At 45.5% G+C, this 26989-nt stretch overlaps 1 protein-coding gene and 1 long non-coding RNA gene across 2 annotated transcripts; one reads left to right on the forward strand and one right to left on the reverse strand.

The window, feature by feature from the left end:
- The first annotated feature begins 4315 nt into the window (after positions 1 to 4315).
- On the forward strand, positions 4316 to 7462 carry LOC123103315 (uncharacterized). Its single transcript, XR_006449748.1, has 2 exons — positions 4316 to 4604; positions 6999 to 7462. It is a non-coding gene; the product is annotated as an uncharacterized lncRNA (long non-coding RNA).
- Positions 7463 to 7557: 95 nt separating this feature from the next.
- LOC123103314 (HSP-interacting protein) lies at positions 7558 to 11163 on the reverse strand. The gene is made up of 2 exons (XM_044524850.1): positions 8514 to 11163; positions 7558 to 7807 (listed from the first exon to the last, which is right to left on the reverse strand). The coding sequence occupies exons 1-2, from the start codon at positions 11161 to 11163 to the stop codon at positions 7650 to 7652; spliced, it is 2808 nt and encodes a 935-aa protein (XP_044380785.1). The 3' UTR covers positions 7558 to 7649.
- Between the last annotated feature and the right edge of the window lie 15826 nt (positions 11164 to 26989).

Genomic DNA, 26989 nt, shown 5'->3' on the forward strand with positions numbered 1-26989 from the left:
GGGAGAAGGTGGAGGGTGTGGTGGATGCGGGGTTCTAGGTCTCGCGGGGTTCGAAAGCCAGGTATTTGCTTTGATTTCTCTGCGGGAGTACGAGGGATGGATCTCACGCAAGGGATGAGGTCGAACGAAAATGACGTACGACTCTGTTTTAATCGTAGAGATGTCTAATCGGTTGTAACTATAGCTGATAAGAGGACAGAGGACGAGGATGATGGCGCTGTGAGAGAGTCAAAGAGAAAGAAGCCAACACCACCTAGCTCAGAATCATCGGCAGCGGCTGCATGTCAGGCCTTCCCGTCCCAATGAATGTCATAAGCTGAAACTGCCGGGGGCTTGGGAACCCCGAGGCAGTTCGCGAGCTTCGCAGTGTTGTGAAGTACGAAGGTCATGTTCTCCTCTTTGTCACTGAGACGAAGATTGGAGGGAAACGTGTTGAGAGTTTGAAACAAACCTTGAGTTTTGTTGGAAGCTTTGCGGTGGACAGTGCTGGCCTAAGCGGAGGGATAGGCTTGTTATGGTCTAAGGATGTTTTAGTTAAGCTAAAAAACAATAGTTCCGGCCACATTGATGTTGTGGTGCGGAAGGATTCTCCGAATTCAGTGGAGTGGAGATTCACTGGATTTTATGGAGCACCAAGTGCACAGGATAGACGACACAGCTGGCAGTTTCTTCGAACACTATATGACATACCACATTCAGCCTGGCTTTGTATGGGCGACTTCAACGAAACCTTGTATGCAACGAAACACTTCAGTCGGGCGGCACAGCCGGAGTGGCAGATGAGGGCATTTAGAGAAGTCACGGATGATTGTGCTCTCCAGGACTTGGGTTGGACCGGGGTCCCTTACACCTGGGATAACCGACAGTCGGGAGATGCAAATGTTAAAGCTCGTCTTGATCGAGCATTTGCCAATGAAGAATTCAGACAATTCTATGAGTACACTAGAGTGCGGCATGTTTGTGTGACGGAGTCTGATCATTGCTTTGTAGTTGCTGAATTTCGCCATCATGCGATCGGAAACAACTCTCATGTACCTAAACCCTTTCGGTATGAAAATGTTTGGCAATCTCATAGCGACTATGAGCAGCTGGTAATGGAGACTTGGAATAATCAAGCCCGGGCGCCAGGCCTGCATGGCATACTGGACTCCTTAGGTGCACTACAACGTCAACTTGCACCATGGGGGGCGCGTGAATTTGGTTGCCTCGCAAGGACAGTCACACAACTGAGAAAACGACTGTCTAGGTTAAGGGAGCAGTCCATTGGTCGCCGTCCGACTGAGGAGGAGAAACGAACTATGACAAAACTCGGAGAGGCACTCCGATTGGAAGAAATATGGATGAAGCAACGATCTCGCGTTCCCTGGTTGAGTGAAGGGGGTCGTAACATGGCCTATTTTCAAGCACAGGTGAAGCAACGGAAGCGCATAAATAGAATTTCTAATCTTTAGAGATCTGATGGCTCCACCTGCGTGAATGGTGATGAGGACAAAGAGGAGGTACATGCATTTTACCAAGCTCTCTATACCTCACAAGGACACAATAATATGGATGAGTTGTTATCGCATGTACCAGTTTGGGTTACTCCGGAGATGAATCAACTCCTGGAGATGCCGTTTGAGGCGGCGGAAATCCACAAGGCCTTATTTCAAATGGTGCCATCAAAAGCGTTTGGCCTCGATGGATTTACAACAGGTTTTTTTCAGCACCATTGGGGGTTACTTCAACATGAAGTCATTCCGGCGGTGCTTGAGTTTCTGAATGGTGGCGAGCTACCTGTGGAATTGAACGACACTTTGATAACTCTAATCCCCAAGGTACGTAATCCACAAAATATCACTCAATATCGTCCTATTGCACTATGTCAGGTGCTTTTATAAACTTGCGGTCAAGGCCCTCACAAATCAGTTGAGACCTTGCATGGATGATATAATCAGTGAAGAACAAAGTGCCTTTGTTCCGGGTCGTTTGATCACAGATAACATACTGGTTGCATTTGAAAGTGTTCACACGATGAAAAGAAGGAAGAAAGGAAAAAAATTCTCTTGTGCAATAAAGTTGGACGTGATGAAAGCGTATGATCGGGTAGAATGGCTTTTTCTAAGGGCTATGTTGCCGAGGCTAGGCTTCGGTGCTACCTTTGTCAGATTAATTATGAAGTGTGTAACTTCAGTTCGTTACTCTGTTCGTGTCAATGGAGAGTTACTACCATTTTTCACCCCTTCCAGAGGCTTTCGACAAGGTGATCCAGTGTCGCCATGCCTATTCTTATTATGTGCTGAGGGTTTTTCTTCTCTCTTGAAGTTTGATGGCAATGTTGATAGAGAGAATCCGTGCTAACTTCAGAGCCCCGTGGGTGAATCATCTTATTTTCGCCGATGATAGTCTCATTTTCATCAGTGCGAATACAGACAATGCAAGTAGATTGAATGAAATTCAGGTGATGCCTCAGGTCAGTGTGTGAACAGAAGTAAAAGCTCCATTTATTTTTTCCCTAACACACCTGACACGCTTAGGCAACATTTGAAACAGCTTCTGCATGTGCATGTTGAAGCATTTTCAGAACGCTACCTTGGTCTTCCCACAGCGGTTGGTCGCATTACCAACGGTACTTTCGATCACATTGGGGAAAGAGCCAGAGGTCACATAAGCAGATGGTCTGAAAGACTATTTGCATGCGCAGGCAGAGAAACTCTTCTAAAGTCGATTGTTCAGGCTATTCCGTCCTTTAGTATGAGTTGCTTCCTCTTGACGAAGAAAGTGTGCAAAAACTTAACCTCAAGCATGGCCAAATTCTGGTGGGGGAGCTCACTGGATAGGAAACCTCTTCATTGGATCGCTTAGGAGAAGTTAGCTACATAAAAAATTAAGGGCGGGATGGGATTCCGTGACTTACGACAGTTCAACTGGGCACTTTTAGGGAAGCACGGGTGGAGATTAATGATAGATCCTAATTCCTTATGTGCTAGAGTTTTGAAAAGCATATACTTACATGATACAGACTTTATGCACGCCACTATTCCGAAGTCCGCTTCAACCACATGGAGAGCGATCATTGCCGGTCGTGAAGCACTCAATGTGGGTTTGCTGAAAAGAGTTGGTGATGGAGCATCCATCTTGGCTTGGGAGGACAAATGGATACCTTCTACAGTAACAATGTCGCCAATATTCAAACCAGCTAATACACATGTTCATATGGTTAGTGACTTGATTGATTCCGCAAACTGGACATGGAACCGGGAACTCATGCGAGACACCTTCATTGCACCTGATGCCGAAGCTATATTGAACATCCCAATTCGGCGAGGTGGAGGTGAGGATTTTCTTGCTTGGGCGCATGAGACCTCGGGAATATGCTCTGTGAAATCGGCTTACCGTGCTCTCGTGAATCAAAAAGAGCGTGTAGCTCTAGAGGAAGGGCAGGTAACGGGACCATCAACGACAGAAGAACAAATGTGGATTTCTCTCTGGAAACTCAAGGTTGTGCCCAAGGTGAGGGTTTTTTGGTGGCAGTCATTAGGGGCTTAATTCCTGATGAATGCACACTCAAACAGAGACATATAATGGAAGTGAGTATGTGCAAGATTTGCTTAGCAATGAAGGAAGATCTCACGCATGCACTCATCCATTGTTCTCATGCCCGCCGGTTCTGGGAGGAAGCTCGATTGTTGTTTGAAATCTCTCTTCCCCGACTCCATCCAGATACTTGGGCAAGAGATATCTTATGTGAACAACGGTTCTCGGAGAAAGTTCGCGCTATAATCATCACTGTTATGTGGTCCATCTGAATGTCACGCAATAGATGGATACATGATGAGGTGAAGATCGATCCTGCTAGTTCAGTGAGACGAACCAGAGAAGATCTGGCGCTGCTAGAACTTCCTAGGCAGCATAACGTCTTATTACCAGGCTATAGCTGGCGGCCGCCCGATGAAAAGATCAATACAGATGCCTCGATCAACTCCGCTGACGGCATAGCGGGCATTGGAGGGGTTGCCAGCTCGTGTTCGGCCTTCTTGGGAGCTTGGTGCAAGCCGTACATGAAGGTCTCTGACCCACTAATTGCTGAGGTCCAAGTCATGAAGGAAGGTGCGATCTTCGCTAGTCTGAGGGGCTTAATGAAGGTGACCCTGGAGACGGATTGTCTAGAGGCAGTTAATCTCTGGAATAATCGCTATGACGATCGCTCGAGTGTAGCACCTATCTTAGCAGAAATTAAAGAGTTCTCTCTTAATTTTTCATCCTTTATAATTCAACATGTAATAAGAGCGGCAAACGGTCCTGCACATCTTTGTGCTAAGCGTGCTAGCACGCTTAATGTGACTGAGAGCTGGCTCGAGATAATCCCTAGCTTCCTGATCAGTAGCCTGTTGGCTGACTGTTCGGCGAATGCCTTTGTTGAATAAAGCTCTCTGAATTCCCGAAAGAAAAATCGGTTGTATTCATTTCTCCCCTTCCTCCCCCTCTCGAACCCCACCTCCCTCTCCAAGACTAACTCCCTTTCCCAATTCCTCCCAAAGACCTTGTATCCAGATCCATGGTGGAATAGATCGAGAAGAGGAGCGTAACACTCGGCCACTCTCTCTTCACTCCTCAGATCCCAGGTTACCGTCAAACCCTTGCGCTGTTGTGTATAGGATCAGGTTTGCTACGCGAGTGCTAGAAACTGGCGCGCATCCAGTTGAACATATAAGTAGGAAGGGGAGTAGCCTCGCTGATCTCAATTTGTTGTGCCCTCCAGTTGTTCTGTCGTTAGTAGGATTGATTTGGCCTCTCTTGAGGTTCTGAGTAACTCTTCTCTTGTTCTTCTTTGAGTAATTAGTTAATCATTCATGAGTCATCATTCGTCTGTATTGTATCCTTGTAGCTCTCCTGAAACCTACAGGGTCATTTCCCACAAAGTAAAATAAATAAATCTTATTGTCTCCACCTCACTCTATATGACCTCAAATTAGCACACTTCCTGGAGTTGAATTTTACAATGAGTAATGTGCAGCTTTGGGTTATCTTTTAGAAATGGAAGCTTTTATTACCCCTGGCCTCTGCATCCTAAGATGCATGTGCAGTTTTAGGTAACCGAGATATATGAATGAATATTTCATATAACTGAAAAAAAATGCAGAACTCTTCTAGTAGAGTAGGATCGGATGGTTGTTCATTAAGTTGAGTGCCTCTGGCTCCATGAATCCTTCAAAATTACGCAGTTCTCTTGTACAATAAATGTTAAAAAGATCATCAATAGGAGTGCATTTCTCCTTTCTGCATATGTGCAGTGCATGATAGTTTGTAGCTGGAGTAAAATTCCATTGAAGCAAGTTATTAGAAGTAAAATAATACCAGGCGAAGGAGGACCGAACGGATCTACGATATGTACCAAAGAAAGAGATCATAGCTGAAAATCGCAATTTGGGGATAATAATTAACCACTAAGAATCGATCTCTAAATCTAAGGAAGCATATTTCTAATAGAGATAAACTTATCAAATCATATCCCTAATCTATTGTCAGGTTCCATCTGTGCTGCTAACCCAGTACTGTTCATGCACACAAATAGTGGATGTGAACTGTTACTCTATTTTCAGCAGAGTACATATGCCAAATCCTTCTATAAAGTACATACCATTCGATCATTCCAAAACTATAGACTTTCACACTGAACTTTAACTCTTATATGTCTACGACAGTTGAGATTAACTATGTATCTAATAATGCGAAGTTAGGTCTCTTGCATCTGTAAAATAGAGCTGCGGCTTGTGAAATACTATCTTGTAAGCTTTGCAAAATGTATCCTGAACACCTCTTGTAGCTTGAATTGGAAATATCATCTGTTCCAGTTCATGAATATAGACAGTTCGGAACAGTCAACAGCCTGCAGAACATGTCAAAATAATTTCGTATTTGAGCATGCATATGGCTTGGTGTGCTCACAAAACACATAAAGAAATTGATATATACAAGATGAGTTGACAGAGCCTGTAACATATGGAAAAGACATGCTGAGAACTCAAGTTTCTCCAATAATCAAAATAATACTAACAGAATAACACATTGACATCACCCACCAGGCTGCTCTAGGTGTTGGACATGGTGTTATTCATCAATTCGTACCTCCATAGCATTGGCAGGTGTAGTGGACAGTCCCTCACTGGAGATAGATAACCAGGAAGCGGGTACCACCAAGTGACACCCTTGGGTCTTAGAGTGGAGTATCTGCTCAGTGATGCTTCTGCCACCAAATGACATCTTCTGGGAGTACCCAGACGGTGAAGGTCCTTAACTTCTAGACGATATGGAGAATGCTGAACAAATGTTCCCTAGGGTGAATGAGAAAGCAAGCGGCTGAGGGATGCTAGAGTGTGTAATGAAGAAGAGGAGATGCCACTACATCCATCGCATATGTTTCCACTTGCCGAGACAAGGGAGAGAGATGAGTAAGGGGAGATAATAAGGCACGGGAGGGATGCCAAGTAGGGCCAATAAAAAATCTTGTAATGATGTATTTTTTTTATTTTGGATGTGGGGAGCTGATGTGGCTGCCACATCAGTTAGCCAAAGTCCACCTCAGCTCAAAGCTACCCTTCTATTGGGGCAAAGGGTACAATGTTACGGTACTGAGGGTTGGACTTGCAAATAAAACATCATTGAAACTGGGTTGCAATTTGAACCCGCGGAAATAATTGATGAACGAAACATGTAACTTTTTTATTCTAATACCCTTTGCTCAATTCTGGTTATCAACCTTGGGAGAAAGCTTTGTTTCTTTGGTCATCTATAGAGCATCCTCTTCAGCAACAGAGGAACTATAATCAGTGTAAGAACCGATTCCACTAACAGTAAAAGCAGAACATCTCTATAATACATTATTTTGCGACAATATAGAAAACACCATCTTCTTTTCAGCTCTTCTTGTAGAAGTCCGGTTTTTAGCCCTGAACATTTAACCTTCAACATTACAATCCAAACTATGAAAACTGTCCACTGATCTGCTCTGTTGACAGGCCTGAACAATGAAAAACTGAGGTAGCTCGTGGCCTTCTCAAAGCATCTCCGCCCTTGCCATGCTGTCACCATCAATGGGTCTAATGACTAAAGGAGATGTACATGTTGCGCCTTTTCGGCCACCCACTGTTGTCATTCGATCCCAGGGGCGATGCCCTGATCTAGATGCCACTAGCTCCAGTGCTAGTGGACGCTAGAACTCTTCAGAGACGGTTCTCCAGGGTCCCCGGCATGACCATCGTGTTTCTTTCAGCATCATTGCTGCTTAGCGAGGAAGTCTAGAGGGGGAGATGCTTGATTGGAAAGGGTTGGAGTATTAGAGTGAAATGTGGCCCCAGTGCCCACAACACTTCATTTCGTTATATCATTATGGTATTATTGCTTTGGTCACTGCATAAGGGATATTGTGATTTATTGTATCACATTCTTAATTTTATATATATCCAGTCATTATTATGGTTTATATTTAATGATTCCGCATGGTGAAAAAGTTGCCGCGGTTACTTTTCTAGGACTAGTGTATTACATCAAATAGATATCTTGGAATAACCTCAATAATACATCTCATTAAAGAATGAAATTACCTTTTTCAATTAGTATCAACATTCGTATTCATGTCGACAGCATCAAGTCCTATGTTAAATACAAGCTCATGTGTACTTTATGTGCTCTAGTACATTATGCAACTTCGAAGGCTGTCTTCGAAATAAAGGTTCAAGACGGAAAGAAGAACTACCATTTTCCAACTTTTTAGCATCGTACATTTCGTTCCATGCTTGAACTATCTCATCAATCTTGAAGCTCAATCCTGAATAACAAAGAAAAAAATCTTAACAACTTATATGCCCTTGAATGTAGTTAAGAGGATCTAAAATTTCGAACTTCTAGCATAGCAGATTAGTTAAGTTAAAATGTAACAATGAGCACCAGGATTAAATGTAATTTTTGCTATTTGTAAGGCATAACATGACCAAGACAAATTAATGATATCTGATTTTTTTTGTCCATAAACATTTTTGAAGTAATACTGAAGTTGCTTCCGGAATCTATTATTACAAATTGTAGCATGACAGTTGTTGTGGACATACCTTACTATCCGCTGATGAAACCAATTGTCTTTGGATAGTGGCAAGCTACACACTGACTATGGCAGATCCTAATGTTTGCGTTTCTTCGCGATAACATACAAGTCTGTATAAGTTGGATATTTGGAAATGTGTCGTAGTCTTTTTTTTATACTATTACAAATAGCCATCCACCAATTCTGGTTAACACTAGTGGTCCACTAAAAATATTTGAAGATGGCTCCCTATGTTAGGGTTTAGATTGTCTTTCTCAATGAATGAGGTAGTAAAACTTGAACTGCATGCAGAAGCTTACATTTCCCAGAATAATCATTATAAGAAGCATGAAATTATTAACATACATGGTGTACATATACAAGTTTTGGTATTGATGATTTAGCAACAGAGGAACAAAAAATTACAGAAAAAGGTCACACGATTACATCATACCTTCTTGAGTTTTCTCATTCGCACAATGGTTCTTTATCATTACACTGATATCTGCCAGCGAAGCTCCACCGGTCTTAAATTTCTCAATTGCTTCGGTGAGACTCTCCTCCCAGCTAGCAAGACCTAACTGGAATTCTACTACTGATCGCTCATAAAGAATGGTAGCCCATGAAATGTTTAGCTGTGATCGCATATTTGAAGCTTGCTCAAACGCTTCATCTGCTGTTAAATCTTTTTGGTGCCCATCCAATCCCAACTTATCCAGTAGGATTTTCTCCTTTTTTGATTTAGATAACCCTTTTAGTCGCAAGTATTCTATTCCCTCCCACATCTCCATTCCTTTTTCCATATTATCCTCAGCACGATTGAATAGCTCTAGTACTTCAGTTCGCATGTCTACCTTACAAGCATCTGCATAACGCCAAGAAAGTTTTGCTTGCTCAAACTGTTGATTTCCAAGCGCAATAAGGCCTTCATAAAAGTCTGGCTTTACATCCACGGTATCTTCAAACTTCTTTCCAGCTTTGACGTATTCAGCGCATGCCAGTTCGTATGCGGTTTTGACCTGGGAAAGTACAGAGTCCTTTGAAGCATCCTCTGATAAAGATAGTCGTTTCTTTGCACGAGACATGTGTATGTTGCCCCAGTTAAACAATGCTAAAGCTGCCATTTCCTGAAATTTTGCCTCTGCGGCATGAAATATCTCCTGGGCTTCTTCGCTTGTGATGGTGTCTTCCATTGCCTCAATGCACAGCCGCGTACCAAGGTCACGGAGATCCACTAATGCATCAGAATCAAAACCAACATGGTTCTTGAATAGACGAGCGAACTGCACCATCCAGTCATCAGCATATGATGAGCTCTTGTCTTCTGCTGGGTGTCTAGCGCTTCCGCACTCAGAGATGCTATGCTTTCTTTCCAGTGTTGCCGTAGAAATATTGGGCATGACGATGTCCTTGGTGATCTCGCGCTCAGGACTTACTTCTTTTATGTACAGCCGAGCGGGTCCTTGCTTCAGATCCTCAACCCACCTTAGTTCCTCAGTTGATGTAATTGTCACCAAGTCACCCTCTATGTCCTGAAACTTAAGAAGCATTGCCTTCAGGTGGGGACTGTACTTACACCGAGCTACATTTATCGCTTGCCGTAGACTACAGTCTTCTGGAACAAGTGCAATCCTTATGTCATCTCCCATAACAAACTTTACAGTCTTTGTTTCTCCATCGCTAGCATATGCGCGCTTCTGTTTTTGGTGCTCATCTCCCCCAGGACTTGCTAGTTTAACTGAAGTTTGCTTTTCCTGCTTGTCCCCGCCACGACTAGTATGCCGCTTTAAGGAGCGTCTTGCTTGGTTGCCATTGATAAACCTTTCATACATCTCAGAGTGAATTTCTTGGTTGCTACGGCTAGTGGTTGGTACATCCTCAATTTGCTTTTGACGCACATCCATATCGGCGACTTGATTCTGCTTTGTATGCATTACCTGCTGATCCTGACCACTTCTCACCTTTATCTCTTTGAGGGGCTTTTCATGCGTATTTTGACTCTCTGTTTCTTTGTGGTGCATTTGTTCCGCATCCCTCGGAGCATGCTGCAGTCGTTGGCCTTCATCATCTGCTCCTAGTTTGTGCTGACCATGCTTCACCTGGTTCTGTTCCGTGTTCCTTTTATCCTCGTCATGATTATGTCTCGATGGCATCTCCCGGGTATCATTTCCTTCATTGCTTAAGTCATTCTCCATGTGGTTTTCTTCACTGCACTCTTCTTCGTTGCCATCTTCATCATTCTCTTGCTCATCGTCATCGTGAATCAACCACACCTCCTCAACTATGGAATTGTTTCTAAATCTGCGAGATACTTTCCTCTGGATCTTCTCTTTTGAAAAACCGGCCTTAGGCTCTACCGGTGACACAACCTGATTCTCCAATAAATTTTCTGTCTCCATCTCCTCCCTAAGGCTCTCGTAGAGCTCCAATGCAGTGACATTGTTTGGTTCCAAGCTCAGCACCTTCTGCACATCCTCACAAGCCAGATCCAGCCTATCCAATGCTTCAAAGCATCGTGCCCTTTTCAGCAATGCATTTGTATACTTCGGCGATGCTTCCAGTGCTGCGTTGCACTCGTCAACCGCTCGTTCATAACTCTCAGGTTTCATGTGCATGTAACATGCAGCAATATTGCAGTGGAGGAAGGCGATATCATCGTGCCCCTTTGGCAAAAGCTTTATTGCCTTATCAAACTCAAGAGCCGCCCCCTCATAATCCCGCCTCTGGAATAGCCTTGTCCCCTCTCCCTTAAGTTCGATAGCCTTCTCATAGTCTCTCTTCTGGGATAACATCGTCTTTTCCTCCAATTCGGTTTTCGCCCCCTCTTCCTTGGAGTCAACAGCTGCCTCATCCTCCTTGGAAGCCCCTTCCTCCTTCAGTTGGGTGGTTGTACCCTCCTCCTTCAAGTCGATGGCCGTTGACGCCCTTTCCTCCTTCTGTTCAATGGGCGTCCCCTCCTTCTTTAACTCTGTTACCACCCCAATAGCGAGGTCTTCATCTTTATTCACCAGTGAATTGGGAATGTCCTGGCTGCTGCTTGAACTAGGTGCGCAATTAATTGATCCAGATTCACTTTGTTTCTTCTCGCTTGGCATCTCCTCCATGCTTCAGAATTTGCAAGCCTTCCCCTTTCCCCAAATCAAGGAAGAGGCATTTGAATTACACAAGCAAGCTGTTCTTGCGCCACCTTTTTCTTTTCTTCCTGGATCAACAAAAGGATCTTTTGCTCCTCCTTTCAGATGAAGTAGCCGCAATGATAACGAAGAATGAAGTCGAGGAATACGGGAAAGAGAGATCGAGCAACAAGGATTCGCTCCTCCCTCTTCCCCGTGCAAATGGACACCTTACCCTACCCTGGCAACTCCATTGGGAACACACAGGATAGAATGATGCATCAGATGGAGGAGGAACTGGTGGGGACTGTCCTAAGTTTGGCAAGAAAGTAAATGCAAGGAGAAGGGGAAAATGCTTGAAGGAGGAAGAATGGGGCAAAGGGGAAAGCAAAGCATGAGGAAGCATGACACGAAATGGAGCAAAGGGTTGGATGGGCAGGGTGCGAGCAGAAGGGAAGCCACACACTTTTTGGGTAGCATCAGGGAACCATGGCATGCATGTTCCTTTTTTTGGGTCGTCTCTGAAAGGTTTGAAGTTCGTCAGCTATATTTGACTTGTGGCTTCTGTGGTTAGCATTGTGACTACGTGCGCATCAAAACCATTTTTACTAATTTTAGCGCTTTCTAAGACTAATTTATCTAAGATCAGAATGGCTATAAGCCCACTTGGCGCTTCCTATTTCTTCCTGATTTCTGCTGCAGATGTTTACTGGAGCAACGTAAACATCCAAGAAAGGTTTCAGATCAGAATGTAGGCAAATGTTAAGACTCTCCTACTTGCCTCACTAGCCGTAGATTGGTGAAGGGTAAAATCGACATGAAAGCGCAGTATGTGCATGGAAGCAACATCCTAGAAAATGATGTGTGATTCTTTTTTTTAGAATATGGCGTGTTGAAGATAGGCCAATCTTTGTGTTACCCGCAACACCGTATTTGTTTAGGTCTTAACAAAGCGTACATCTGCTTATTACTAGCACATATCATGTTTTTTTTTATTTGCAAGAAAGTAGTTTGTATTAGAAGGGGGCCTTGGCACAGCAGTAAAGCGGTTGCCTTGTGACCATGAGGTCACGGTTTTGAATCCTGAAAACAATCTCTTGCAAAACTGTAGAGAAGGCTGCGTATAATAGACCCAAAGTGATCGGATCTTTCCCTAAACCCTGCGTAAGCTGAAGTTACATGCATCGGACTGCCTTTCAAAGTAGTTTGTATTACTCAGCCTGGACCATTACAATGTTGTGAGATATGTTCACAAATTCATCCGGACCTGACCCTATCCACACAACCGTTTGGGCTTCGGTTCGGTCATTAGTACCCATGTAATCACTAGCAGTGTTTTGACTACGACAGCTACTGTAGCTCATGAATGGTCAAAGAAGACGCATTGAGAAGTGGCAATTTAGAATCCGGCACATTAGACGATTCCTTGCGGTTGGGCTAAGCGTATTAGCGATGAGTACAAGAAAGGAAAAGATCGTTTTCTCACGATCGTTAAGCTTATTCAAAATATCTTTAATCTAGTCGATGCTTGAAGAATTTTGCAAATCCCTCTTAATGTTCAGGGCTTTGAGGACTTCGTCGTGGCGTCGCTTGGCACCATTTTCAGCACGTGCAACATATCATGTTCAGTGTTGCACTCTGTCATGCGTACGACGATCTATGGGACCAGCAAAGGCCCTTTTACGGTTTAACTGGGGAGATCGGCGAGCACAAAGAGCAGAGCTAGCAAAAACGCACGATGTTTACCCAGGTTCGGGCTGCTGTGAAGCGTGAAACCCTACTCCTGCTTTGTGTATTGGATATGTATATGTCCAGTTACAAGGTGCACACGTCCTGGCAAGGTGCTCGAAAGGTGTAGCTACGTGTGCAAATGGACAGGGTTTTAATCTTTATCAAGGTAGCCATGGGCCTCCTTTTATAGATAAAAGGGTCACCATAGTGGTAAAATGGTAAATACGCACTGTAAATAGTGGCTACAGTGTCAAATACCTAACTCTGATGGGTTAGGACAAACACATTAATTACGCTGTGAGGTGTCTTGCTGATGCAGAGCATCCTACAGATATCACCATGTCAAGAGTCCATTTGACGCAAGTGATACGTGCGACATCTATTTCACATACATAAAGGTGAATCATCTCTTTTACATGTGCTCGCTTGACCCCTTCGAGGATGGTATACTACTTGACCTTCCATCGCGCATGCATAAGTATTGTTGAAGCTTCACGAATGTCGAGGAGGAGTGTAAGCGCCAATGAACGACTACACCATCCGCGAGGGAAGCGTGGAAGAGAAGAGGGAAGAAAGGAGAAGAAGATGGAGCAGCTGCCGGAGACAGGTCGGACATCTGGACCTCCTCCCGGACATCTGGACCTCCTCCCGGACATCCGGACCTCCTCCCGGACATCTGGACCTCCTCCCGGACATCCGGACCTCCTCCCGGACATCCGGAACCTCTCCCGGATCGTTCGGCTATGACGACGAGGAAGACAACATGGACCCATCCGAAGCCGAATCATTCGGACCCCCGACGCCCGAATCAGCCAGAATCTCGTTCAGATCATCTGGCCTTGCCTGCGTGCATGCCTCCGGGCCGAGACACATGTACCCATTCGCCCCTTAGACTACAAATAGACCTCCTCCCCATTTTTAGGGTCAGCAAATATGATGGCTCATTTCTAGTTGAGCTTTGCTCCTACCTCTACTCTTGGAGTTCTATTTATGACCACTCCATTGGAGTTCAAGACCTCCTTTGGAGAAGATCCCGAGGGATATGAAGACCCCCCCCCCCCCCCATCAGAGAAGGATCATCTAGATCATGAAGACCTCATCTCTTTTGGATTTGGGATGAACTCTATCTAGTACTGATTTCCCTTTGTTGTTCATGTACCTTGTGGGTTCATGTGTTTGTTAGTCTAGTGGATGTGTGATTGGACTTGTTTTTGAGTGTTTCCCCTTGTGATTTCTCTCCCGTTCTTCGTGTGTTCTTCATGTTCTTCACGGGACCCCCTCCAAATCGTGAAAGATCGGCCCTTAGGGTTCCACCCTACATCATCTTGGTATCATGAGCCACGTTGATCATGAATTTGGAGTCCCTATCCCTATTTTTCTAGCATAATTTTGTTGATTTCGTCCCAAATTTGAAAATCCCCACCAAAAATAGCCCCATTTTTTTGTGATTTGTTGGTTTGATGATGTTTTGTTGGATTTGATCCATGGATTTGATGTGTTACTCGTAGATCTAGCTTCCCCACAAGTTTTCCCACCTTCCATCCACGAAATCTCCTCAATTTTGACCCCAAAATCATCCATTTCTACCCAAAAATCGTGTCCCTGAGAGGAAATCCCGAGTAGTGTGACCTGCCCGGATCATCCGGAAGTGCTCCTGGATCATCCGGATCCACCTGGATCAGCTGGGCCCTCTCCCGGACGCCTCGACACCCCACGCGCCCGAAAACCAGTTGACCTACCCGGATCATCCGGGCCAACTCCCGGATGTTGGGATAACCTTGAAACTGACACGACTGAATTTTTGTTTTGGCCATAACTAATTCATTCGGAGTCCGATTTTGACATTTTTTAGCTCGTTTTGAAGCTATTGACATCCTCAATCCCATAAAAATACTACCAACACCATTAGACTCCATCAAATCTTTGGAACTTTGGCATCTTTGCCTATTCCCTCCACCATATAATTCGCATAACCACCATCGTTTTCCGCAACCTAACCCATTTTGTTCCCCATCGCATTTGTGGTTGCTTGAGTTATGATTTGAGTCTCCTAAGGTGTTTCGGCTACTTAGGGACAGTTGCTTCTTCATCAACCACCCCCATCACTTCCTCATTGTCACCTTCAAAATCACCATCGCTTTTGCACTACCACCATTTGACATTTGAGATTTTGAGTTCACGATTTTTTCGTTTCCTAAGGTGTTTTGGCTAATTAGGAACTGTTCTACATCGAGCACACCACCACTCATCTTCGCCACGAGGTCGTCATCGACATTGACCACTTAACCATCATCCGTCCTTGCTCACAAACGAGAAACCCTCGACGGTAACCTCGACGACATCCATTGTATATTCCCTTGCCATGGCATTGTTAACCCCGAGCCCATTTTGCGTCACTTGCCCATCGAGACTAGTCATTGAGTATTGCCAGCAACGTTACTTGTGCACATTAGTGATCCGTACCTTCCATTGCATGCATACCATATCATCTTGGTATCCTCATCTTGGTATCATCATATCATCTTGTGTCACAAGATTGTTCCCACATATACACAATTGCTATCTTGGTTTGTGCATTTCGCATAGTGGCCATAACAAAAAAAGGCCTTTAAGCAAAAGAGAAAAGCAAAGAGCTTGTAAGCAATGGCCATAGCATGGCCACATTACATATCATACTACCATATTGATCATACCATACTACCATATTGATCATCTTGGATCATCGTGTGTGAATCACCGGGAACCATACATACATAGCATAGTTGGGATAGAAAGTTGATACATTTTGCATCTTATAGGCTGTGCACAACTGTTGTATCCGCCTAATGAGCAATCGTGCTAGCGTCTCTCTAGAGTTGTGCAACACGAGCGTTTTTCGTGGATTCCACATTTTGAGCTCATTCCTTGGTTGCACGACCCCATTTATCTATCCATGTGTGTGTTTCCATGTCCCATTCATTGCTATCGGTCTACTTGTTTCATTTGCGAATTTGTGAATCTCTTTTAACATTATTGACTCTTACTAACAATTGCATCAATTTTTTGTGCCACTTGTCCTAACCAAGCCACTCGATAGCTTTACTTTGTAGATGTGAGTGAGCAAGTCCGGTACCAATTCCACTATTCTTTCATTTCACATTGAGTGAAACGGGATACATCCTCAACTTTGGGAAAAGGTAGCTTGGTATTGTTTATCTCATTTCCTATTCACCTCTACTCGAGTCTTGTGATGGATAGGCAAAGCATATCTACTTCGGTCTACACTAACAACGACGAGTTTGATGCCACGGAAAACTTCTTCGAAGCCAAGATGGATGCTCAAATGGAGGAGATCAAAGCCCTCATCAAGACCTACAAGCGGTCTTCCTCATCTTCGAGAAGACGCTCAAGTGCACATGCTTCTGAGCTACCATCTCCGGCAAGGTCGCATCGGCATCAACACCATCACTGATGTAGGGTGGAACCCTCTAGGCCAATCTTTCATGATTTGGAGGGGGATTCCCGAAGAACACGATGAACACACGATGGGAAATGAGAGGACACTCGGATCAACAAGAATAGGTCACACATGTGCTAGATCCATGAACACAAAGAGAGACACATGATTCAAATCCAACAAAGGGGGATATAAGTAACTAGTTCATCTCCAAGAGGAGGTCTTGAACCCACTAGGGGATCTTCGCCTAGGTGGAGGGCTTGAATCCACTTGGGAGATCTTCGCCTAGGTGGAGGGCTTGAATCCACGTGGGAGATCTTCTGCTAGGTGGAGGGCTTGAATCCACTTGGGAGATCTTCTCCTAGGTGGACGGCTTGGCCTCCAATGGAATAGGTAACAAGTGGATGAGCAAAGCTCTATCTCTCATATGAGCTATACCAATGCTAGCCCTAATAAGAGGGAGGAGTATATATAGTCTAGGGTGCGAAAGGGTACATGGGCTTCGGCCCAGCACTCTGTGCACAGACGAGCGTCGGGCGTCCAGACATCCAGTGGCTCGCGAGGGTGTCGGACGTCCGACATTTCAGCTCGGATCAGGTGGCGTCGGATTTCCGAAGGCGGTTAGCCGTCCGGTCGTTGGTCGTCTGGAGGTCTCGGATTTCCAATAATTTCCCTTTTGTTGGGTGGCACCATATGTCCGGAGGGACTCGGTCGTCCGGTCGTTGGGGCGTGTCGGACGTCCGGTCCGTGCCGGTCGTCCGGCCGCTGTAGTGTTCGTTGGCTGGGACTTGGGCTGGCCGAAGCTTCAGGCGTCGGACGTTCAACGGGGTCCGGTCGTCCGGTGGCTGGGGTTTTTCCGGCAGCTCTTCTTCTTGGTTCTTGTACTTGGTGTCCTCGCCATCTTGGTCGTTGGGTGTAGTTGCTCCGTGGCTATCCTCAAGGTACTTGATCACACATAGGGTTTCCGCTTGAGGTAGTAGCCATGTCTCACATATAGAAAGTGCTAGTTCGGAGAGGAGCGAGTTCACCTTAGTTTCGATAGCCCTTGCTCAAGCTCTTTTCATAGGTCGATGTGGTGTCGTAGGAGACGAAGGTAGGTCCATGGGGATGACCATAGGATGCTCCGCATCATCCCCCCCCCCCCTTGGGAAAGATCCGACCTCGGATTGAAAGCCTCATCACCATGGTAGGGAGAGAGATCTTTGACGTTGAAGATGTCACTCACGAAGTACTTGTCACGTGGGATGTCGATCTTGTAGGCGTTGTTGTTATAGCGTTCAAGCACCTTGAAGGGTCCATCAGCTCATGGTAGAAGCTTGGACTTGCATTCATCGGGGAAGTGGTCCTTGCGAAGGTGTAGCCACACAAGATCTCCAATGTTGAATATCATGGGGTGCTTGTTGAAGTTGATCTTGGCCGCGAGGCGTTGTACTTGGTGCTCGATGGTGTGCCTTGTATCTTCATGCACCTTCTTGAGATAGCTCGCTCGAGTGTTCGCATCCATGTTGATGCTCTCTTGTAGTGGTAGTTGTAGAATGTCCAATGGGGACAACGGGTTGAAGCCGTAGACGACCTCAAATGGGGACTTGCCAGTATTCGAATGTCTTGCGCGGTTGCAGGCGTGCTCAGTGATGGGTAGACACTCCTCCCACTCCTTTATGTTCTTCTTGATCAACACGCGTAGGAGAGTGGATAGCGTCCGATTTGTGACCTCCGTTTGGCCGTTGGTTTGTGGATGGTATGCCGAAGAGAATAAGAGCTTGCTTCCGAGCTTGGCGCATAGTGTCTTCCAAAAGTAGCTTAGGAACTTGACGTCGCGGTCCAAGACAATCGCCTTTGGCACTCCATGTAGACGCAAGATTTCCCTACAAAAGAGATTGGCAACATGTGAAGCATCGTCTATCTTGTCGCATGGAATAAAATGTGCCATCTTAGAGAAACGGTCCACAACAAAAACACATAATCTTTGCCATTTCAAGTTCAAGGCAACCCAAGCACAAAGCCCATACTAATATCTTCCCATGGGTGATACGGAATAGGAAGTGGCACATAGAGACCATGGGATTGAGCTTTAGACTTAGCTTTGTGACATGTAGAGCTTTGGTTGGTGTAGCGGGAGACGTCGCGGAACATCTTGGGGCCAAAGTAGTTCTTTGAGAGCGTAGCAGAGGTCTTCTCGCATCCAATGTGTCCCATAAGTCCTCCATGAGATTCTTGCAAAAGTAACAAACGAAGAGAAGACTCGGGGATAAATAGTTTGTTAGCTCTCATAAGATAATCATCTTTGATGTAATAGTGTTCCCAAGATGTATGGGTCAAACATTTGGCATAAGGAATAGCAAAAGTAGGATCATGCACATACAAGTCTTTTATGTGCTCAAAGTCAATGACATTCAATCCAAGTTGAGTAACAAGCATGCATTTGCGGGATAAAGCATCCGCCACAACATTCTCCTTGCCTTTGATATACTTGATGACATAAGCAAATGACTCGATGAATTCACTCCACTTAGCATGATGCTTGTTCAACTTAGTTTGACCCTTGAGGTACTTAAGTGTTTCATGATCCATGTGAAGAATGAACTCATGAGGGCGGAGATAATGCTCCCAAACATGCAAGACTATCACTAAAGCATACAGCTCTTTGTCATAGATGGGGTAGTTAAGTTGCGCTCTAGAAAGTTTTTCACTAAAGTATGCTATGGGGTGCTTCTCTTGCATCAACACACATCCTATGCCATAACCGCTAGCATCACAATATATCTCAAAAGGTTTATCAAAGTTGGGTAATGCAAGCAAAGGGGCATGCATAAGCAAATTCTTAAGATCATTGAATGCGATATCTTACTCAAGGTGCATTCTTCTTACTCAAGGCATGCAAAGGTAAAGCAATTGTGCTAAAATCCTTCACAAAGCGACGATAAAATCCGGCCAAGCCAAAAAAACTACACACTTGTTGCAAGTTTGTGGGTTGGGGCCAAGTTTTAATAGCTTCAATCTTGGTTTCGTCTACATGCACACCCTTAATTAGGAGAGACAACAAATCCTAGGAAAAACAAGTTTGTCTACATAACTAGCCATTTGTATAAGACAAATTTGGTCTTAAATGTGGTTTTCCATTCATCACCCTCCTGTATGCAGATTTGATAGTAGTCACTCTTAAGATCAATCTTAGAGAAAATTGTGGCTCCGCTAAGCTCATCGAGCATGTCATCTAAGCGTGGGATGGGGTGATGGTATCTAACGGTGATAGCATTGATAGGACGATAATCGGAACACATACGATATGTACCATCTTTCTTGGGAACAAGGATTACCGAGATGACACATGAGCTCAAGCTTTCTCGTACATGGCCATTGTCGATGAGTTGTTGTTCTTGCCATTGGATCTCCTTGGTTTCTTCGGGGTTGACGTGGTAGGGTGCCTTGTTAGGAAGAGGTGCTCCGGGGATGAGGTCGATGCGGTGTTCGATGCCTTGAAGAGGAGGTAGACCCGGAGGTAGCTCGTCAGGAAATACATCTCGGAATTCCTGCAATAGAGAAGACAACACTAAAGGTAGATGGTGATAGGTGTTAGTTTTTGTTGCGTCGTCCTTGCACAATAGGACAAAGTGCACAACACTTGATGGGTTCTCACACACTTCTCTCATCTCACTTTTGGTAGCGAATAGCACTAAGTTTTTCTTGTCGCTCGTCGTGGAGGCACTCAATTTTGGCTTGTGGCACTCACTCTCTTTTGGGTGGCTCACTCTCTCACTATTCTCTCCCCGATGGGTGGTTGCTTGCTTGTCGCCGATCACTTGGCTTGGTGACATAGGTCGTAGCACGTACTCCTTTCCCTTCATCTTGAAGCTATAGTGATTGGTTCTTCCATTGTGAATGACGTCATGGTCGAACTGCCAAGGTCGTCCAAGTAGGAGATGGCAAACGTACATAGGAACCACATCACACTCCAAAGTGTCTTCGTATGCGCTGATCTTGAAGGAGACTTGCACGGTGTGCTCCACTTGAATAGTGTTGGAGTCGCTAAGCCATTGGACCTTGTAATGACGGGGGTGCTTCATCTTGACCAATTATAGCTTGGAACATAGCTCTTCACTTGCCAAGTTGTGGCAACTACCTCCGTCGATGATGACCTTAACGGAACGACCGTTGATGCCCGCTTTGGTATGGAAGATGTGGCAATGTCGGTCTTCCTCTTGTTGGTGTTGAAGCGTCAAGACCTTGGAGACAACGAGAGCCGGGCTCGAATCATTGTCACAAAAGACTTAGTCATCTTCATCTTAATTCACTTGTCGGTGCATGGCCACATGCTCAAGGGCTTCCATTTCATCTTTAGTTATAGAGTCGTATGTGCCATCGTCGTTGGCAATCATGGTGCGCCTTGTGTGGCACTCAAATGTCTTGTGGCCTCGGCCTTGACATGTGAAGCACTTGATGAAACTTGTCTTGGCAGTCTCATCGGTTGGAGTAGATGATGATGAAGATCTCGGCTTGAAGTTTCTTGTAGTAGGAGGACGACTTGAAGATGTCGAAGTTTTCTTGTAACTTGACTTGTCGTCGTTGCTTGTAGAAGGTTTGGTTGAGGTAGGATTCGTTGTAGTCGGTGAAGCTTGGTTGTACGAGGAGCCGTAGGACTTGGAAGAGTACTTGGCATACTTGTAGTCTTCTTGCACTTGTCACTCCGCCTTGGTAGCTTGGTGTACTAGCTCGATGAGGTTCATGTACGGTTGGAAATCCGCAATCTTCTTGATAGGATGGTTGAGTCCATTCAAGAAGCATGCCATGGTTTGTTCCTCATCTTCCGTGACATTTGCTCGAATCATGGCAATCTCTATTTCCTTGTAGTACTCTTCAACTGACTTTGTGACTTGCTTGAGAAGTTGCAATCTCTTGAAGAGATCGCGACTATAGTACGTGGGTACAAAACACGCTCGCATGACATCCGTCATTTGGTTCATGTTGTGATGGGTGCGTCACCTCTTGTTGTTCGACGCTCAATGACTTTCTCCCACCAAATGAGGACATAGTCTTGGAACTCAAGAGATGCCATGGCGATCTTCTTCTCTTGCTCATAGTTGTACAAACGAAAGATCTTGTCAATTTTCAATCCCCATGAAAGGAAGTCTTTGGGATCATTGCTTCCAGAGAAATTAGGCATGGTGAACTTGAGCTTGCCATATCATTGCTCTTCATTGTGTTGGGGTCGATGGTGATGATGCTCTTGGCATGGAGGAGGATCTTAAGCCACTTGTTCCTCGTGCTCCACTTGATTGTTTTGTCGTTGGTGTTATGGAATTCATGCACGGTTCCTCATTTCTTGGCGCTCCTCAAGGCATGTGGCTTCTTCTTGTCGCTCTCGTCAGATGGCCTCTTCTTGAACTCGTGCTTGGCGGTTGCTCTCGTCGACGGCTAGTGTAGCTTCGCGTAGAGCACGTTGGGCTTCAAGGTTTTTTTTCTTCACGCCGATGTTGTTCTTGTTGAAGGGCATCGACGTCTTGATGGTCTTGTTGATCTGTGGCACCCCGGCTTAGAGAAACCGGAACACCCGGTATTCCAGCCCAGAGATCAAGTTTTCTGGAATACGACACTGCTTGACATAGAACAAATCAACTCTTATTACAAAGGATAATGGATACAAAGGTCTGATGTTACAAAGGATCACATCAACACGACGACACTACGCCTGCTAAGATAGCTCTATGCTAGCAGCGTAACAACTCGTAGCATCGGAAAACTTCTAGCAGTGGAACGACGACGACAGTGGTGAATTCCACTCCGTGGGGACTCTGACTGGGACACGATCTAGCTCGCACGCGCGGTAGCCTCGATAAGCAATCAATCACGGCATCACTTGCAATATGGCATAACATGCCAGGTCAGTACATTGAATGTACTTGCAAGCTCACAACAACCTGAAGCATCAAGGCAAGACAATAACATAACATTAACAGGTTAAGTTATCAACAACTACTATGGTGTGGAAGCAATAACTAAGCAGGGTATGAAACTACTAGAATACGGATGAACCAACATCTCTGATCTCAAGAACCATCTCACTCTTGGTTGTCCAACCAAGCAATAAATCACCTCGATCACCTCATGATCAATACCTCCACGTGATCACCGCGTGACCACATCACTAACTGAATGATCATCCTCAAGACCATCTCAACATCATCACCGGCAACCTGCCAAACTGATACTGCTCACATAATCAACATATAAGTCATCTAAAAAGTCATTCCGTCATGTGAGTGTTGATCGAAAGGTACACCTAGTATGAACTGTGCCCATGACCGAGGACACGACTATCGATAGTCTATACACACTCTGCAGAGTTTAGCACACTGTACCCACATCACAAAACCCATGGCCTCGTGCTCCCATTCGGGTGGACCAACGGTGTTCCGACAAAACCAATCTACTGCATGACACTCTCCCGGCCATTCCGACCAACTCTGACCAAGTCCACTTTGGGCTAAGTCATGGGTGGCCCTGATGCCACTCTGGACATCCAATGGCCACCGTCGTGGCAAAAACAAAAACAGTCCCAAATAGGGACAACCCGGGTACAACACAACTTGGGCACACAAGGCCTATGGCCGCCTACCTGATCAGGGTAGCGCACGCACATAACCTTCCTTAGTTGGAGGAACCGACGAGAGGAATGGCAATAGACCGCATTAGGGCCCTGCCATAAAGGCAAATGTGGTTGCACTGAAAAAGCCCGGTTCAATGGCACCTGACCAATGAAATGGCATAATTTGTCCCCAAGATAGATCTGTGCTAACTGCTGCTCTAATCTCATACCAACCTGCGATCCAAGTTAAAGCAATATCCAACAAATGATCTAGAGCATACTATCATCATAACCAAATACTCCAAGGATAGAATATCACTACTATCATGATGAATCCAAGCATAATGATACTACTAGGCCAATAGCAAGAGCAAGATAGCTAACCATAGAACAACGTGATATCATCAAATCCAAACCATACTCCAAAGCATAATATCTCAAATAATCATGATGAAAATAATAATAATAACAACAACAATAATAATAATAATAATAGCCACTAATAATCTAATGGGAACATGTCATCCTCATAATCTACAAAATATTATCCCTAGAAATCCAAACAACATCATGGCAGTAGCAAGATCAACATATCACTCCAAGAAATGCCATGAATAAATCTTGTAGCTAAATGCACATTTTAAGCAAGTTCAAATTAGTAAACCATGGCATTGCATTGCAATCATGCAAATGAGGGTGTGGCTTGCCTGGGAGAGGTGGAATAACCGGGAAGAAGTGTGAGAAGGTCGCGGAAAGAATTGCCGAAAATCTTTCTCTCTCGAAGGGGGCTGCATAAGGGCAAGGGAAAATGGTCATTTTCAAAATGTTATCACATGGTGAAAATGATACCATCGGAATGGGCTCGACAAGACAAAGAAGTGGGCTTTGGAATCACCTCATTTGGAGTAGGGAGTAAAAAGATATGATTGCTTTTGTACCAAGGACCCATCTGTATTAAAATCCTTACAAACATGCCCTCAGTTGGAAAAACAGAACGCGCCTTTGCCGAAAATACGTCTTCTGAAAAGGAAAGCGCATTCTCAGCCGCAGTAAGAGGAAAGTACGTTTTTCAAAGAAGAAAGCATATTTTTGGGAATACACTTCCACTTACTCCACGTCAGCGGGCCGGCCGGGTCAGCGCCTAGAGGCCAACAGGTGGGGCCCACGAGCAGGGGGGTTGTCGTCTTCAACTTCTCGCCCGCGCTCAACCGAGGCAAAGGCGAGGCAAAGGCCGGTATTTGCCGACGACTCCGGCCATCTCCCACAGAGTTCTACACATGGATGAGCTCAGCGCGGAGTGGCGCATCGAGTGGTATAAGTTATGACCTCCGAGAAGGGCCGAGGCGATGACAGCTTTGACGCCAGCGGTGCGAGGTCGTCGGACGATGTTGGAGTCAGGGCTTCGGTGCACCGGTGGTCGAGTGTAACACCCCGGATATGATTTACCCAATTTGTACTCCAACTCTTGCCGTTTCCGGCGTTAAGTTATTTTATTTTCTCGGGTTCGGGTCTTTGTCTCCGTGTGTTGTTATCGTTGCCATGCATCTCATATCATGTCATCATGTGCATTGCATTTGCATACGTGTTCATCTCATGCATTTGAGCTTTTTCCCCGTTGTTCGTTTTGCATTCCGGCGCTTCGTTCTCCTCCGGTGGTCATTTCTAGCCTTCTTTCGTGTGTGGGGATTAAACATTTCCGGATTGGACCGAGACTTGCCAAGCGGCCTTGGTTTACTACCGGTAGACCGCCTGCCAAGTTTTGTACCATTTGGACTTCGTTTGATGCTCCAACGGTTAACCGAGGGACCGAAAAGGCCTCGTGTGTGTTGCAGCCCAACACCCCTCCAAGTTGGCCCAAAACCCACCAAAACCCTCTCCATCATCTAGAGCGTTCGATCACGATTGCGTGGCCGAAAACCGCACCTCATTTGGACTCTCCTAGCTCCCTCTATGCCTATATATAGACCCCCTCCTCCAAATTCGCGGTTCCCCTCGTCCCTAACCCTAAATCCCAGACCCGCCGCCCGCCGGACATTTTTCCGTCCGACCGGACATTGTCCGCTCCCCCGCCGGCCACTCCGGGAGCGCCACCTGTCCCCGGGGCGGGACCGCTTCGCCGCCGCCGCCCGAGGCCCGCCAGGCCCGCGGGAAGCCCCCGCGGCCCGGTCCGCCCGTCGCCGCCCGGGTCGGCCTCCTCCCTCGTCGTGCCGCTCGTGCCAGCTGCCGGCTCCGCCGCGATGCCCCTCATCGCTGGCGCCGACCCCGCTCGCCGCCGTCCCGCATCCGGTGCCGCCCGGCCTCGCCCGAGCCTCTCCGGCCATCTCCGCCGTCCGCCGCTCCGGCCCCGAGCTCCGGCGACCGGATCCGCGCCGCCCCTGACCGTCTCTTCAAGCTCCGGCCGCCACTTCTCCAACTCCAGCGAACTCACTCCGGCCAACCTCGAGAAACGCGCCAGATCCAGATCTGGATCTCGTCTGGGTTGACTTTCTCCCGAAACCCTAGTTCATATGCTCCTGTTCATCGCATCGTAACTCCTCATCCGTAGCTCCGTTTTGGGAATATAACATATCAAAATGTTCATCTCAGAGAGTAAATCATTTCATTCCATTACATCATTTTCATTTGAGTTCATCTTGATGCCAGAAATGCTGTTAGAAGAGTGCTACTTGAGATAATTGTCAGATCTGCTGCTCCATTTAGATATTTGTCATTTTTGCCATGATTATTGTGTGCATGCTATGCCCATGAGCTCTACATATGTTTTGTTAAGGGTTTTGCCATCTTTCCAGAGGTGCAACCCATGTATTTTTGTGATGTGTGTGGTGACTAGCACAAGCTTGTCAAGTGATGCACTTGGTAATGCTGATTCAGGGACTTAGCATTTCCACAAAGTCCTTGACCTGTTTATCTCATAGGCGATATATTCATGTTGTTTCCTAGTGATCCGTGCCTCTTTTGAGGATGATCAGTAAGGATGTTTTGTTAATATTGTAGTGCTCTATCCATCGATGTCTTTGTTTGCAATTATGGAGCACCCTAGGTTGAGTCAATCGAGCTCTACTTTTGCTACTTCATGAATCTGGGCAGATTGTCTACTTGTTAGCGATTTCGCCGATGATGTTGTAGTTGATCCGTGCATGCTATGTTATTGTTCTTGCCATATCTAGCTTGCATTTTGTGTATTCTTGATGGTTGTATGCTTATATTATCATGACTTGCTTCGTAGTGAGTGCATCGAGCTCGTAAACATGCCTACTTGATATCTGTTTTCAGCATGCTCCAGTTTTCACTAAGTCTGAGAACTGATTATGTTTTTGCCATGTTCACATGCTTGCAATTGTATTTTCTGATCCCTTTTGGCTCAAGGTCACTAAGGGACTTTTGTTAAGCTCTTTGAGTAGCTCCATGCCATTCTTTACTTTGCCATGTTCAGGTCCTGTAGCATATAGTTTTCATGCTCCGAAGTGTGTTATCTGACCTGAAATTCCAGACAAGTCTTAATTTCACTAAGTCTGAAATCTGTTTGCCATATGCATTTTTGCCATGCTTGTTTGAACCTGTTAATGGATGAATTGGCCGTAGGTCAGTGCTAGACTTTTGTTAAGCATCATGAATGCATCCCTGCCATGTATTTTTTTGGGTGCTTTAGCTTGTTCATCTCTTTGCATTTAGATGGCTACTTGCTGTAAATCGCAGACCGGTGTCATTTGAATTGCTTGCCATTTCCAAACCGTAACTCCGATTCCGGCGTTCTTTATATCGTTTTCAAGCGATTTCATCTCATATTTCTAGTGGCACACTTGGATTCCCAAGTTGAGGCCAGGTTCATGCATCCCTTGTCAAATCTTGCATATGCATCCTGCATCACATCCCGCATAGCATACCATCCTTGCATCATATTGTTTGATCCTTGCACGTGGTTGATTGTGTCCTTGTTGCTTGTTTGTCTTGTTTGGGTAGAGCCGGGAGACGACTTCGCTAACAAGGAGCCCGTTGAGTTTGCTTTCGAGGATCCAGTCAACTCTGACAACTTTGCAGGCAAGATGATCATACCCTCGAAATCACTA

This window comes from Triticum aestivum, chromosome 5A (genome assembly GCF_018294505.1).
Source record: "Triticum aestivum cultivar Chinese Spring chromosome 5A, IWGSC CS RefSeq v2.1, whole genome shotgun sequence".
In the NCBI taxonomy this organism is placed as follows: Eukaryota; Viridiplantae; Streptophyta; class Magnoliopsida; order Poales; family Poaceae; genus Triticum; species Triticum aestivum.

Coding starts and splice junctions, on each gene's coding strand:
- LOC123103314 (XM_044524850.1), bottom strand. CDS start 11,163: ATGGAGGAGATGCCAAGCGAGAAGAAACAAAGTGAATCTGGATCAATT. Junction 7,808..8,513: donor GAATGAGAAAACTCAAGAAG/GTATGATGTAAT, acceptor TTTGTTATTCAG/GATTGAGCTTCAAGATTGAT.